General features: G+C 41.5%; 1 protein-coding gene across 6 annotated transcripts in view; it reads left to right on the top strand.

Annotated features, from left to right (window-relative positions):
- The window catches only part of MTMR2 (myotubularin related protein 2), a 61,691-nt gene that overhangs the window by 20,764 nt on the left and 26,077 nt on the right, over positions 1 to 14,850 (top strand). For 5 of the 6 annotated variants that reach the window (XM_030234507.2, XM_018908430.3, XM_050980509.1 and 2 more), the window contains exon 2: positions 1,468 to 1,573. In XM_030234507.2, coding sequence (XP_030090367.1) covers positions 1,468 to 1,573 — 106 coding nt within the window. Of the gene's footprint in view, positions 1 to 1,467; positions 1,574 to 9,284; positions 9,598 to 14,850 lie in introns of those variants that run through there. The other variant, XM_018908431.3, reaches the window with a different exon arrangement.

Below are 14,850 nucleotides of genomic sequence, written 5' to 3'. Positions count from 1 at the left end.
TGTTTATCAGCAGCAAAACAATTTTCAGACAATAACCAAATCTCCAGGCCCTTTGGAAGCTCAGATACAGCTATTTCTAGATTGTCACATGTCTAATTAATATAAGTAGTAGCAGTAATACTCCTGCTGATATTCTGCTTCGGCCAAGGCTAGACTTCCAAGTCTGATAGCTGATCCTTAAGAGTATCTTTGCACACAGCTAATACCTTTGTGGGGTTGGTAAGAGTGTGGGAATTAATTGGCACAGGTAGTATTTATCACTGTACAGTGACTTCAGGGAGGAACATTGTACCTCATAGGTTCTTTCTTTGCAGTCAGCTGGGGTTTTAAAAGCCTTAGTATCAAATGCTAATTTTAAGCAATTAGGGTTCTAGGAGAGGTTGCAGCATAAAAATGCTGTAAAATATAAGCATATTTTAATTGTTTACAGCTATATTAGGAAAACTGTATAGAAAAGGAAAATTTTTGTTTTGCATATGTCTCACCAGAGACATATGCTGGGAGAGTCTTTTTATTCTCTTCAGCTTTGTGAGTATCCTTGAAGAAGAAAAGTTGTGTGCGATGAAAAGAGTTTTAATTCTGAATTTCTTCCACCGCTGCACAGCTGCGGTCGGGGCTGTGCTGGCGTGCGTTCAGGAGTCTGTCTGTTTTCATCCCCTTGCAGTGCACTAATATCTCCCATCTGAAGGGCTGAAATGGAGGCCCTTAGTTTCTGTAATTTAGGATTTGATCCAGTGCTAAGGAAACTTCCCCATCCAACCATCCAGGAGCCAATCTGACAGTCGCTCTCTCTGCACCTGAGCTGAGAGCAAAGCCCCTTTGCAGCTACGCACCCCAAACTCACAGACAGACCAAGTTTCGTTACCATCTCGACCCCGGGTTTCCCACAGCAGGGTCTCAGATGACTCGATCCTTAAAATAACTCAATCTTGGTGCAGTAACTAGATAACAAAATAGCAGCCGGTGCCTCTGAGGAGGGACTCCTGGGCTTTTATACCCTGCCAGTCTAAATGCAGGAAGGTCTGGGGTCATTGGCTCCTGCCGTGTCTCTGAGTGTCCAGTCACCTGGCCGGGCCACAGGTCCCCAGGCCCTTCACTGTGCAAAGGGTTGGTAGTTCTGGCCTCTTGCCTCAGGCTCTCATCACACACAGCTACACCTGCAGCTCCACTGCAGCTGCTCACCTGGCTTTGGGCACTGAGTGTGTTCCTGTGCTCAAGCTGGTGGTTGTGTTAATGTTGGCTCAGTCAGAGCCGAGTTTTAGTAATGAGTTGTGTACGCTTTGGTAATCGCTGGTAATGGCAAGTAGAACAGGTTCTCTTAAAGTACTGCTGAGGTCTGAATAACTGAGTGGAAAGGATAGGAACAGTGAGAAATGCCTGATATGACTGTAAGCAAGTGGCTGGACTTGTCAGCTTTTGAACTTTCTTGAGCACAGTTTTGATACACTCTGCTGTTTCTCTTTATAGCGCTTCCACGTCGCAGTCGGACCATTCCACTCACACCAAGTCTGCTTCTGCTTTGTCGTCTGACTCCATCTCCACCTCAGCAGACAACTTCTCTCCAGATTTAAGGGTATGTTTTGTCTTAAAAAATAAAAAAATACAAAAATGTGACCTCCTTCAGAGAACATCTTGCTTCTGTGAGTTTGCTATGGTAAAATAATGTCAGCTTTCAGTAATGCCGAAATATATTTAGCCAAATTATTGAAAGGACCTGAAGTCAAACAGGTGAAATTGAAGTTTAATCTCTACCATATGATGTCCTTCTTTATAAAGTTGTTTAATCTTGAAAAAGCTGACTCTGCAATCCTCACTTGGAGATGAATTTTCAAAGCCACTCCATTTTCTTTTAGGTGCTTTAAGTGAAATCCTCAACCAGTCAGTTGTATATACTTTTTCTTCCTTATGTCTGTATGTTATGTGTATGTGTATATACATGAGGTGATCAATCCTGAGAGCTTCTGCCTGTTTGTAAACACTGAGTCCTTGGAATTACCTTCTTTCAGAGAAAGATTGCAATCTCCGAACTGATAAAAATAATCTTCTGTCACAATGAATTGCTCTGACATAAAAAAGGTCCAGAGTTCTTTAAAGTCTGCTATTAGATTAGTTAATTATGAATTCAGAGTTCTATTTCAGTGTCACAGGAGTTTCGATGTTCCTCTTATGAAACCAAGGGGTTTGTTTATATAGCTTAGCTCAAAAAAAAGAAGTCCTTGGGTATAAAACTGTTGGTACTGATACATTGTATTAACAACTTCAGCATTTCTCAGCTGTGGTAAAGAATCTTTGTAAAATGTAAACACAGTAAAATTGCACAAAATTTTCAGAGTGCAGAGCTAATTCCTTTGACAACCGTGATGATTTTTCATCCTGTGAGTGCTGTCTCAGTCATCCATAATTAATAACAGAGTCCACCTGTTCGTAAGTGTCAAGTATGTGAAAGTTTCTTTCTAAAAGGCAGCTTATTAGCCAATTTTAAGCTAACATTTGAAAATTAATCAGTAGTTTATGTGCATTCTATGATAGTTTGCACCTTTTGCCTATGGATACGAATAGTTATCTTCTTAACATGCCTAGGTGTGGAAATTTGAAATGCATCTGAAGTTTTCCCCCTGTGAAGTTAGGCCATTCACTCACTCTAACATACAGAAAATATAATTTTTAGATTGAGGCTAAGTGGCTTGTTGATATGAATAAGATTGCAAATTCTGCTACAGCTGTAACTGTATAATATTATGTTATATATATATAATATTATAAAAAATTAAACTTTCTTATTTATTTTTTTTCTACTGAAGTTTGCATATGTGGAATTCTTTTTTCAGTTTTGATGTGCAGCTTGTCTTCTCACTTTAGAGGGCTACCTTTAGAGGTAGAGGCCAAGCCAATATTTCCTTTTTAGAACTGAAGTTGTCTTTCCCTTCTAGTGGTTAAGACGGCTCAACATGTTTTCTTTGCAATCCCAATTGTGTTTTGTGACTCTTTCCTCCCTTTTGTCACCTTATCTGTGTGAACTGTAAGCTGTCTGGGCAGGGATTCCACCTCTCCTCAGCTTGTCTGGTTTCCCATTCAACACAGCCTCTGTACTCACTAGCAATCAAAAACAGTGTCCACAGAGGAATGTTCACTTAGCTGCATGTGAGATTTGTTTGAGCAGAAGATGCCTATGTGTTCCTGGAGGCCGTTAGGAGCCCATAATTTCATGCTGTGCCACAGTTCCTATAATATGCAGGAGTGATTTCTTCACAGCCTGCCTGCTTTTTTTTTTTTTTTTTTTTTTCTCTAAGTAATCTAAAATTCTGCCTTGGTTGGAACAAATGCAGCTCCTCTTTCATTTTAGAGTAGTGTTTCAGGAGAGATGGTAAGCAGAGGATTACTTATTTACAATAGTGTCACTGCAGGCTAAGAGTGAGCACCTGCTTCTGCTGGCTTCTTGTCTTCACCTGCATCAACTCTGTGTGAACACAATTTGGCATATCTTCTGTGCTTCACCTAAAGCTTACTCTTGCAGAGGTGGTGTAAGTGGCTGCAGTGCAGCTGTGTGTAGGTGTAAAGCTGGGTCATTCCTTTACACTCCAGTGGCTGCTTGTCAGTGGTAGGCAGACCTGGAGAAAATGCATTCCCATGCTTCTGTTTGTATTAGAATTTAGGGAGAAAGAGACAGTTTCCACTGCTACAGATAGACTTAATTCTCCTCGAGGAACTCATGCGTTCATCATTTCACTCCTCATTCTGAGAGTGTCTTATGCTGGAGAGCAGTTCTTGGGGGTCAGATGATCTGTTCTGTACCTGTGTACAGCCTGTGTTGGTATTGCCAGTGCAACTGCAGACCCACCATCTGTCCTCTGATCACCGCTGTCAGTGCTGGTGTGTTGCTGTTTGCTCCCTGGGCTTCCTCTTGCAGCCTGGTGCCAGCTCCCAAAGGGAACAGTTGTTATGAGTGATGGCCAGCTAATGCTGATTTCTTTCAGGTCTTAAGTCGAGGACAATGGACGTTCTTTCCCAGGGCTTGTCATTCTTTGTCTGGGTTTCTTTGAATTGACATCTCTGCCATGTGACTGTTCCATGAGAAAGTCAGTTCTGTGAGAGATTTTTTAAGGTCCTGATTGTTTTTGCTGTTTCCTTTGAACTTTCTGAGATGTGGCCTTGCCTTGGATATTGCAGATGAGGCTGTACCATTAACTGATACATTGGCACTAACATGTTCTCTACTCCAGCTCTTTCCTTACTTGCCTGAGCATCTTGTGCAGCTTTCATTGGCACAAGACAGCATGAACTCCCAAGAGTTACTTGGATTTGAGTACTGAGGTACTGAGATTTGAGCTGAGCATCTCACTACCATGGGACAAAAAGAGGTCCCATGTTGTTCCTGAAAGAATGAGAGTAAGAGAACATGCCCTGAAGAGAGAACTGATGCATTTTGTAGTGACTTTGTGGTATGGGTGGCAAGTGACTGGGCTATGCCATGTTCTCACATGAAGGTGTTGCTTTAAGAGGCTGAAAATAAGCTTTAAGAGGCTGAAAATAAGCTTTTCAAAATTTTGATGTGGATATGCCAGTTATGGGATTATTCTCTTGTTGTGTGTTTAAATTTTTCCTGCTAGAGTGAATTGCTCTGTGGATTCATCATCACTCCTACCTCTATTTGGTCTCTGCCTTTGCGTGCGCATTGGCTCAAATTTAGGAATTAAATTTCTTTGACGATGGAAAAACACTTTGTGATAGCTACAATTAGCACTCTCTCTTTCTGTGGGGAATTTTTAGAAGAATAGTAGGCGTCCATTGGGAGGAGAGAACCAGAGGAAGGACCCACCTAATTTCTTGCAGTCTGTGCCTGCAGTTTTCTTTTGGAGTGCAATTAACACCCTGTGTCTGCACGCACATGTGTGTAATGAGGTAAATGAGGCAGCCACTAGGGATTCCTACTGAATGCATGTGCAGTATTTTTCCTAAATCTTTCTCCAAAGTATTTAATAATAACCTTTATAAAGGTTTGTTGTTGTTTTGGTTTTTTTGTTAATGAATATTGAGCGTGTCGGTATCTGGAACTGAGATTAAATTGCCTTTCCAGTAGAAAGTTTACAGAATTTTCACTTCATAAACTAACTAAATAACTTTTGGCTGCTTCAGTTAGTTTCATAGGAAAAAAAAAAGAAAAAAAACAGCAAAACAAAACCCAACAGAAAAGCAACAAAGTGCTCTTAGGTTCTCCTTCCACCCCTTTCCTCATCTTAAATTTAAAGCTGTTTAGAATTGATTTAGGGTATATATATCTTTGAGGGATTTTTTAGCAAATACCCTGCCATATGTTTTAACATAAGTTATAGGTCAGGCGAGAACAGAATTGAAGTAGTTGGAAGTGAAAATGGAAATCCATAGTAGGAAATCTATAGATACTTTGTAATTTGGGTTGAGATGTTAAAAACACCTTAAAGCCCACTTTGCCAAAGGGATCAAAGTGTATAAATGGCTGTTACAGACCTGGGAAGTTGGTGGTTAATATAATACAGTGAGTTTCTTGCTCCTAAGTTCTGCAGGCAGTATTTTCTCCTATGCATATGAGGAGATGTGTCTGTGCATTTTATAGTACTGAAGTTTCCTGCTGATGCTCTATCTTTTATCAGTAGGGATTTTCATTTTTAGGTAGCTGTTGCTTTATAGGATAATGCCTGAAGCTTAGCATGTTCAAAGTTTTGGAGTGGCCCTTATAAAAGGGTTGGATGCTGTTCATTTGCAGTTGAGATGCAGTGGATATAGCCCTAGAGCCTGCTACCACTTCCCTTAAGAGCAGTACCTTTGCCTGATAATTTGTTAAGGCCTATTGTATCTGCTTTTGGATTGCATGCAGCAAAAGCTTAAACCAAAGGATGGAAACTCATATGTTGTTTTCTTTATATTGCTTCTTGCACCTAGAAAGAAGGAAACTACAGCAGATCTGTGTCGCCTGCCTTGTTGTGCAGCCTTCAGAAAAAGTAGTTTAAATCTTTGTTGTTAGCATTGCTGTTGCAAACACTAAACCATTCTCCCCTTTAGGGGCAACAGTGATACTGATACTCCTCTGAATCCAGACAAAATAGTGTGCAAGCATATGACCATTCATGACTGTTTGTTCCCTACATAATGATTTTCTTTTGCAATATACGAGGGATTTGTGGATTTACAGTAAGTAGGTTAATGCATGAGGTGCAAGAATATTATTGTAGCATTCCCAGGACTTGAAGGTTAGAAAGGTTAGGACTTGAAGGGAAGAAACAGAGTGGCTTGTAACTTTATTTGTTCTCTATTATGTGTATGGTTAGAAACTGTCGACAAGCCCATGTGGTATTTTGTAAGATACATAACTGGTGCATGACAAAAGGTATACGAAGGAGTATTTCCTTCCAAGACAGTAAACGGATACTGTTGCAGTCTCCTTAGGTTTCCTGGATTAAGTCTGTTTGGGCAAGTCTGCATTCAAGCTAGCCAACCACAATTCCTTTGTGCTCAGTAGAAGGACATAGGTCATTTATGATCTGATCTAGCTCAGCTTTAAGGACATGCCCATGTTAGGTGAGAATGTAGTGGAGTTGAGCTAGAGAAGTTCTTGGTGTAGGTGTTGGGAACATACTTTGAGGGGCAGCAAGTGATTTCTGTGGATCCCAGCTTTAACCTGGCTCAAGTAAAGGTGCAGTTCTGTCTGTTTTGAGAACCTAATGTGTTTCTCTTCTTACTGTGGAGAGAGTGCAGAGTAATATCTCCAGATGTAGACTTCTACAATTGAGGTGAATCGTGTCCCTTAGATGATATTGGGCAGGATTGACTGAAATGCCAGACACTGACTTTGCCACCTTTGCTTTACTCTAGCTTTAGTGCAAAGTAGCTTAGACTAGCTCTTTGTAGGACATGTATATTGTTAGTAGAAAAACATATTGAAGAAAGATGTGATCCCCCCCCCCCTTCCATCCTTTGCTGTAAATCACTAAAACTAGCCTCAGTGAGCTTTTCCATTACTATCTCCCTGCCAATGCAGGAAGTGTGTCAGGCTTTGGTTATGTGTAACACATGTTCAACAAGAGCTGGGTTTAGAGAGTGACATAACGTTTTAAACTCCAAGCACTCATTTAAGCTATGTTTTTCAGTTTTGATTTTAAGGGACTTTTCAGTCAGTGAGTGATGCTAGCTTGCAAGCACTAAATCATGACAAAATCTCTGCCTAAGCTCCTCCATGGTATTTGAAGACCTTCAGCCTTGCCAGTCAGCTCCGTGATAATATATGGAGATAAATATTCCTGTTTCAGACTAGCCCTTGACTCTTTGCATATGAGGCTGCCTGTAAGCAGCAGTTGTTCATAGCAAATGCAAAGATGTCTTCCATGCTGGGAGCTTTCCTTCCCAGTGCACTGGACTGTGACTGCTATTAAGTTACAGACTGTATTGCACAAGCCACCAGATGGTGAAGATAATTGACCTGTGGTCACAAAACACTTGGCTAGATGTGAGCTGGTGATGCAGCAGTGAAATTGAATAAACTGTTCATCTTTTTACTGTCACTGTATGAAGACTTGACCATGTATTTCTCTGCATCATCACTTGGTTCTGTTCTCACATGGAGGTGCACTTCATGTTTTCATGTGTCTGTACAGGAGTAGAAGCTGTGCAGGCAGAAGTGGCCTTCACCTGACCTGCCAGTTGTATTTCCATAGGTCCCTTTGTACGCAGGGACAAAGTCCAAGGGCCAAATCCAAGAACAGGCAGTGCTTTATGTTATCAAAGGTGTCAAACACAGGGACTTAAAGAGCAGCAGAATAGAAGTAAGGAAGTCTTACAGGGAAACATATTCTAACTATCTCAAAATTCTGATTTTGACCATATGAATTGCATTTGTGTGCCTGGGGAAAATGGGCTTTCTTTCTTTCTTTGGAGCATTAAGCTGTTGATGAACAAAAGCACAAAGGACTGGCTCTGGAGAATGAATGATGCTCTTGTCCATAAGCATGGTCATGCCAGGACAGCCCTGTCAGTGACTGGAATTTAGCCCCTGCCACATTTTTCAAGAACTCCAGTTTATAGTAAGTGCTGCATATTTCATAAGAATTATAATAATTTTGATTTTAAAATATCCCAAGAGATGGAAAATCTTGGTTCTCTCCTTGCACCTCTCCCCAATAAGTCCTTTTCTGCACCTCCCCCTTTCAAGGAAACAAACCCAGAGTAGCCAACCTTTGGGTTGAAAAATATTGATTTCATGCAAATTAGATAGGGAGAAAAGCCAGATGCAGTCAGTTTTCTGTCTCCTTTACATGGAAATAATACTCCCTGAGTGCTCATCTAGTTAGAAAAGAGCAAAGACAGCAAACATTGCTAATTTTTCCTATATAGAGGTACCTAAAGCTTGAATGTGGAGTAACGCACAGTGAAAAAATCTCTGGAAGCATTTATGATTGCCATCTATTAGGAATGGAAAGCTAAGGAGAGTGAGCAAATGGCCTTCATATGTTCTCCAAAATATTTTCATCTCTTCCTAATTGACTGCCATATTTCTCCTAGCTACAAAGTGCAAGAATTTGCTTTTTGTTGACTAAAACCAGGTAAGAGGTGGCTTCCCCCCCTGCCCCCTGTTAGTTATAGTTTTGTAAACTGAAGGACAGATCAGGCAGGAATGAACAAGCATGGTATTTAAAGCGAGTACATGGATTTGTGATTGCATGCAGTGCCTGCCAAGATTTGATTTTCTGTAGATGTTTTTGCACGGAATGAAACATCTTTGTTGCCTTCTGTATGATTGTTTGCTCATTATAAATATATATTTATCTGTATCAAACTCACAAGTGAAATACTTAGTAACGGAGGCAGTATTCTGTGACTTATTTTAGTTGGTAGAATTTATAACTCTGGTTTTGGTCAGAGTTTTGTCTGGTTTTTCTGTCACTTAAGACTCTTGATATGAAAGTCACTGAACTAGCTTAATGATTTCCTTGAAACTTTTAAGCTTCTTTTTGCATGTAAATTGTTTGCTTAACAAAATTAAGTAAAAATAAAGGATAGAGTCTAGCTAATGTGCTGTCCAAAGTTTTTGAGCAGCCCATGGAGAGCAGAGGCGTTGTGGTTTGAGACATATGTGGAACCCTTGGCAGTGAAGAAGGTTCTGTATTAAAAAATGTTGGACTTGTCTGAATAGATAATATCTGCAACCTTCTGTGCCAGGGAGCGTTGCTGAGTTGAGTCAATGACGACTTTCTGTCAGAGCCTAATGAGAGAATTGTCTTGAGGCACCAAGCCATACAAACTTGAAGAGACAAGCCAGCCATGGTTGAACGAGTGGCCCTCAACAATGTGTTCCTTTGAGCTTCTAAGCATTGCCTTTTAGTTGTGCAGCAAGAGCCCAGGAGATTCACCAGCCCAGGGAACCCAGAGATGCTGTTCTTTGTCACTGGACATTCGGGTCTGAGTGGAGAAGAACATCGTGGAAAAAACAAAGGAGAAAACCCCAGGGGAACACTGCATGGTGGCTGCTTCCTCCTGCAGAAGAGTCTCTTTATATTACTTTAGGGATTGTATTTCCTTTTTTTAAATACAATAACCTTCAGCTTCTTTTTAAAGATTTTCAAGACAGTGGTAAGTAAGCAAGTGATTTCTCAAGCACTTTTATGCTTTCTCAAAACATGTATGATAGGTAGAGATCACAGTTTGTGATTTGTTTTTTTTTAGTTGTGTCAGGAAGGAGTAGTTAAAAGGCAGTTGCAGTGTACTTTGTGTATTATTACTGTCTTTAGAGTAGTGTAATACGTGATCTGTTGTCAGAACATTTTTTGATAACTTAAGTACTTCTTGTGTTTTGATTTTTTTTAACTAAGCTAGGAGGCTGCCTTTGGCCAAGTGCTCTCTTAGGAGCTGAATGGGCTTGATGTGATCTTTGGATGGTATATTTGATTCTTTGTGTACTCTTCTGAAATGATCCGTGTGTCCATGGTGTTTTGTCTTTTACTCTTTGAACTTTTAATATCCCAAAGGAATAAGACATAAAGCATTTTCTTGCAATTAATATCCTGCAGCTCTGAATGTCTCTAACAGTTTTTCAAGCCATCTGGTCGTAATCCTCAGAAAAGTCCCTGTGCTTCAGTCAGGCAGAGATATTTCTGTTCTTTCCCATAGTCTTTCTCCTGTGGTATTCCTAATGATTCAAAAATAATCAACAAAGTCCATTTACTTCCTTGATTTATGTTTTATTGCATTTCCAGTAGGATTCTTAGCACACAAATCTTCTCCAAGTACACTTGAAATAGCCATAAATGGCAGCTGAAATTCTCCTCAGTGTAGTGCAGTGTTTGCAGTCAAGTAAGCATGGCTTCTGTTCAGTGGTCCTGATGGTTGAGCACTGAGAGGACAGAAGCACCTTAGCAGTGAAATGCCAGAAAAATGTGTCCTTTTTCCTGTTTTAGGAAATGTTTCATTTAGAGAAGAAACCTATCCACCTGTGAAAAACTGTCCTAAAGAAGCATTCTCATCTTGTTTCTGCACAGATCTGTATCAGTTCTGCATCTTCGGTCAGTGTCAGCTGGCCAGAATTAGACCGCTGTGGGGATTTTTTTCTGACATGAATGGAAAGGGCTTCTCTATCTGTTTTGTTTCAGACATTTTGGAATATTCATTCCATTTTCCAATATTCATATTCCATTCATCATTGGAATAATGATGAATCTTGATGCACCTGCCATAGTGGCACTGTCCTTCATTGATTGACTGATGGAAACAGCCATGAAAGAGGAAAGGGATGAAGTGGTAGGGCAATTCAGGGGAAGGAATAGGTGAACATGGTTTGAGACCCCCCCCAAAGGCATTTAAAGCAGAGAAGCATTAGTTATGTAAGTGTATATGTTTTGCAAAGCAAAGTTAATTAATTAATCAAATATGTAAAAGTAATCCTATGGCTAAGTCTTTACAGGAAGGCTGACTTCCCTTATGTGGTTCTTTGTGACAGCAGACAAGAGCCAGCTCTGACACAAAATCTGTCTTTTATACCTCAACTAAGACAGCCTGTCTTACAAGCTCTGGAGTCATGCCTTTTTAAATTAAATCCATGCAGTATTTGTGTTTGACCTGGGTCATTCTCTGCTGCCTCTTTGCACACAGCACATTTGTACATCTCTGAAAAGTGTAGGATATGACTGCTCAGATGTTTGGGGATGTCCAGGAGATTGGGTTTTGCTATGCTGACCACAAGGAGGGACCAGAATTGGGATTTGCCCTTCCAGATCTGCACTGACAGTCCTTTACCCTAGTTCTTAGCCTTCAGTGGGAGGAAGGGTACTTATCCCAAAGGTGCAGCTCCTAGGTATCCTGCTTTCCACTGACTGCTACAGAGTACCTGGAGGGACCAGCACAAGTGTAGTTCTCCAGTTTCAGGTGAAATGGGTATTCCTGCAGCTTACTGACTATGCTGCCTGCAAAGTGGCAAAAATGGTGATTAAGTGGTGATTATTAAATGGTGAAAATTATTAAATGGTGATTTAATAATTTTCCATTTCTTGAGACAAAGACATTTTAAAAAAGGGGAGCAAAGGAAAGTTTAGATATGTTAAGTACAACCAAAATATTCACCGGTTGTCCTTTAAATGTGAAGTATCAGAGAGATATTTTCCTATAGGAGATTAAACCTCTCACTTGGCTTTTGACTTTCAATTCCATATTTGAAAAGATAGATTTTTTTAAACACTACTCATTCTCTCTGGATGTTTTTGTACCCGTACAATATGTGCATTCCTGTCCCTGCAGCATGTCTTTCAGCTGTTGCTGCTGACCAGTGCATGCTCACAAGGTAGACAGAGACAGGCCAAATCTGAGTTCAGGGGCTGCAGAAGCAAGGGGACTGTGTAGCTGGAACAAAAGCAGTTCCAGCTTGGAGAGCTTGTCTTCTCAGAAGATGGAGCAGACATGGTTTTGGGGAAAGGAGTAATACAGAAGCAAGGTGTTCATGCTGTCGGATTGAACGTGTCGAACCAGTGCTGTGGCTTTATGCACAACAACTCTGTTCAAAATGTGCAAAGTGACTTGGAGTGTGTAGGAGGTTACCAAGGAGAGATTAAATCAGAGGAAAGGAAAAAAGTTAGAAAAAAGGGTGCATTTTAATATTGTCTAAGCCAAAAAAGATTCCTTTTTCTCATTTTTATTGTGATTCAGGATAGAAGAATCTTTGTGGACTTGTGAAAACTGTTACACAACAATTTGGTAACACAAACCTCTCTCCCCTTAAGTTGTGTGAAGCTAAACAATCTGACCTTTGTGGGTTTCAGGACTCAAACATTCAGGAGAAAGTTACGAAAGAATACCTGGTAGATGGCTAGAAGAGACCTCAGGTGTTCTCCTCATGCATCTTTGTTATCAGGAGGCTTATGCAGCATCCAGGGATAAAATGACTCTCTCCCTGGTTGGTTCAAGCTGCTCCCTCTCTCCTGCCGGGGTTTTGCTTGCCTTCACTCCTGCAGTCACACTCTAAGCTAGTCCTGGCAAAATGATCCAGGTTATGGAAAAACTTCCATTATAAAAGTCATAAAGAGGGCCCCGGGCATCTTGACTGAGCTAGACACTGAACAGTGACAGCACTGGCAGGGAGGGTAGGAGGAGGCAGTCCTGGCTTGGCCTCAGCCAGCGCAGGACAGGACGGGGGTTGTCAGCCGGGCTGTGGCAGTACAACAGGAAGGCACATCAGCTGTTTTCTTCATGGTGAAAAAGCAAACCCTGAATTTAGAGTGTCATGTACCCTCTCAGGTCTTTCTAGAACAGTGTTCAGTTGTGCACAGACCTCTAAGAGCTGTACATAGAGTGTGCTTGCAATTCAACTCTATACCACCCCTGTTGGCTGCAGCTGCTCAGGATGAGCTGTGTGCACAAATTGTGCAGGAACATCATCCAGGAGAGGGATTTTTGTAGCAGCATGCTATTTTTTGTAGCTAGGCTGCTGTGTTAGGAGGCAGTGTGAACATGTGGTTGGAGAGACTTGCCAGAACTGCAGTACCCTGAATTGCAGTAGTCTTACCTTTTTAGCAGGTTCTAAATATCTTTCCCTGACCCCATACATGCAAACAAAGGAGATCATGATTTTGTTGCTTAGATCTGGAGGTTGCCTCAACAAAACTGCAGTTTCCCTGTCTTGGAGGCAGTAGTTGGGAGGGCATGAAAGAGTTCTGCACCTTCAGCTGGGGGTGAATGTGCTGGAGCTTACACAAGGTGGGATCCTGGAGTAGAGAAGTGGTAGTTGAATGTAGCAGTGTGGGTTTGTTCTGCCAAGTCGCTGCTTGAGCAGCGGACAAAGGTAGGTGGTGGCACAAAGTCCTCACACCCTCTGAGCTGAGCCAGGACGTGTGTTTATGTTCTAAGGTACTCCCATTCTCAGACTCTTAGAGAGCTGTTTCATCTAGAGGGAGAACTGCTGACAGGTGGGATGGGTACATGATGTTACTTGGTAAAAGAAGACAGAAATAAAGGCTGTTCTGGTGTGTAACAGGACTTCATTCCTCCAGAGATTCAGTTACACTGCTATGCTCAGTCAGGGCATAACATTTTTGTGGGGAAAAGATAATGGAGACATGGTTCTTAGAGGCAAGGCAGAGTGTTCCACTGATTTTTGGTCATTGTATCTGTTTCTTACAGAAACCATGTTAGTGATGATTGTGACAGAAAGAGCCATGTATAACTCTAAGTCATTGTGGTCCTATTCCTAAGTAATAATGATTTGCCCAGCTCTGGATGTGCTCTTCATTGCAGATCTCTAAGAATTCTTTGGTTTTATTCCCACTGAACAATTTCAAAGGCTGAGGCACACGGAGGTGGCACATTTCAGCTGCAGGCATGTGTGGTACCTGCCTCAGTAGCATTTATGTATCAGCAGCTGCCTTCCCCCCGCTGCAGCCAGGCTGCCGCAGTCGTGTCCCTGGCTCCATTCCCTGCTTCCTCGCCTTACTGGTGCTCTTAATTTAATTTTGTAAGGTTTGCAGAGGGCTAAATTTGGGCCCAAGAGTGTTATTTTTAGAGTCTTGAAAATAGGCTAATGTACAAAAAAAGATTTTTCTCACAGTTTAATGAACCGTTTTTGGATTTTGAGGGGGAGAGGAGGATTGGCAGTAAGATGGAAGGGCTTTTCATGTCATCTCCTTAGTCATATAAGGCGCAAAGGGCCCATTTATGACACTGACGTCATCTCAGACCTTCATGTGCATTGTCCCATACCATTCTTTCTCCTTGATCTGTTTCCAAAACTCCTCTTCTCTCATCCACCCACTTTTTCTACCTGCTGGTGGCTCCTGTCCTTGGCTGGTGCTGCAGATGTCTTCTCCTGTCTGCTGCCTGCATTTTCAGTCCCACACAGATTGTATTTCTCTGAATCAATTTTATCAATTTTTAAATTCCATTGATGGAAGTGGGTTTCAGGAAAATGCCTACCATTCATTTCTTGGTTTCTGCCAGGTTGGGTTTCAAGTGCCAGTGGCCCAACTAGAGGCTCATTCAAAATCTACTGCTGAGCAGACAGTGCATAGACTGGCACAACAGAGAGAAGTGTTTGTCCTGGGCTTTCTGACCATGTCTGTCTCAGCCTCCTGGAAAGGATGGCAGTTTTCCAGGGATTATGTGCTTGCACCTTTGAAATCACCATGGAGTCAGTGCTTTGTTACCTGAGATAGGTACTGTGCTGAAGTCACTTGAGGGGTGGTGAAAATTAATTTAGTCCTCAAGACTGTAGCAAAAAAACCCCAAAATAGTAAGAGGGGAGGCAAGGAGGCCAACCTTGAAGTGCTGTGCTTCCAGGAAGCCAGCCATCTGCTGCCCTGGGTTGAGGTGAGCACAGGTTTGGATTGCTAACCCTTTCCTCTGATC

This window comes from Serinus canaria, chromosome 1 (assembly GCF_022539315.1).
Source record: "Serinus canaria isolate serCan28SL12 chromosome 1, serCan2020, whole genome shotgun sequence".
In the NCBI taxonomy this organism is placed as follows: domain Eukaryota; kingdom Metazoa; phylum Chordata; class Aves; order Passeriformes; family Fringillidae; genus Serinus; species Serinus canaria.
Note: the sequence above shows the minus strand (reverse complement) of the source record. Positions and strands in the feature narration are given on the sequence as shown.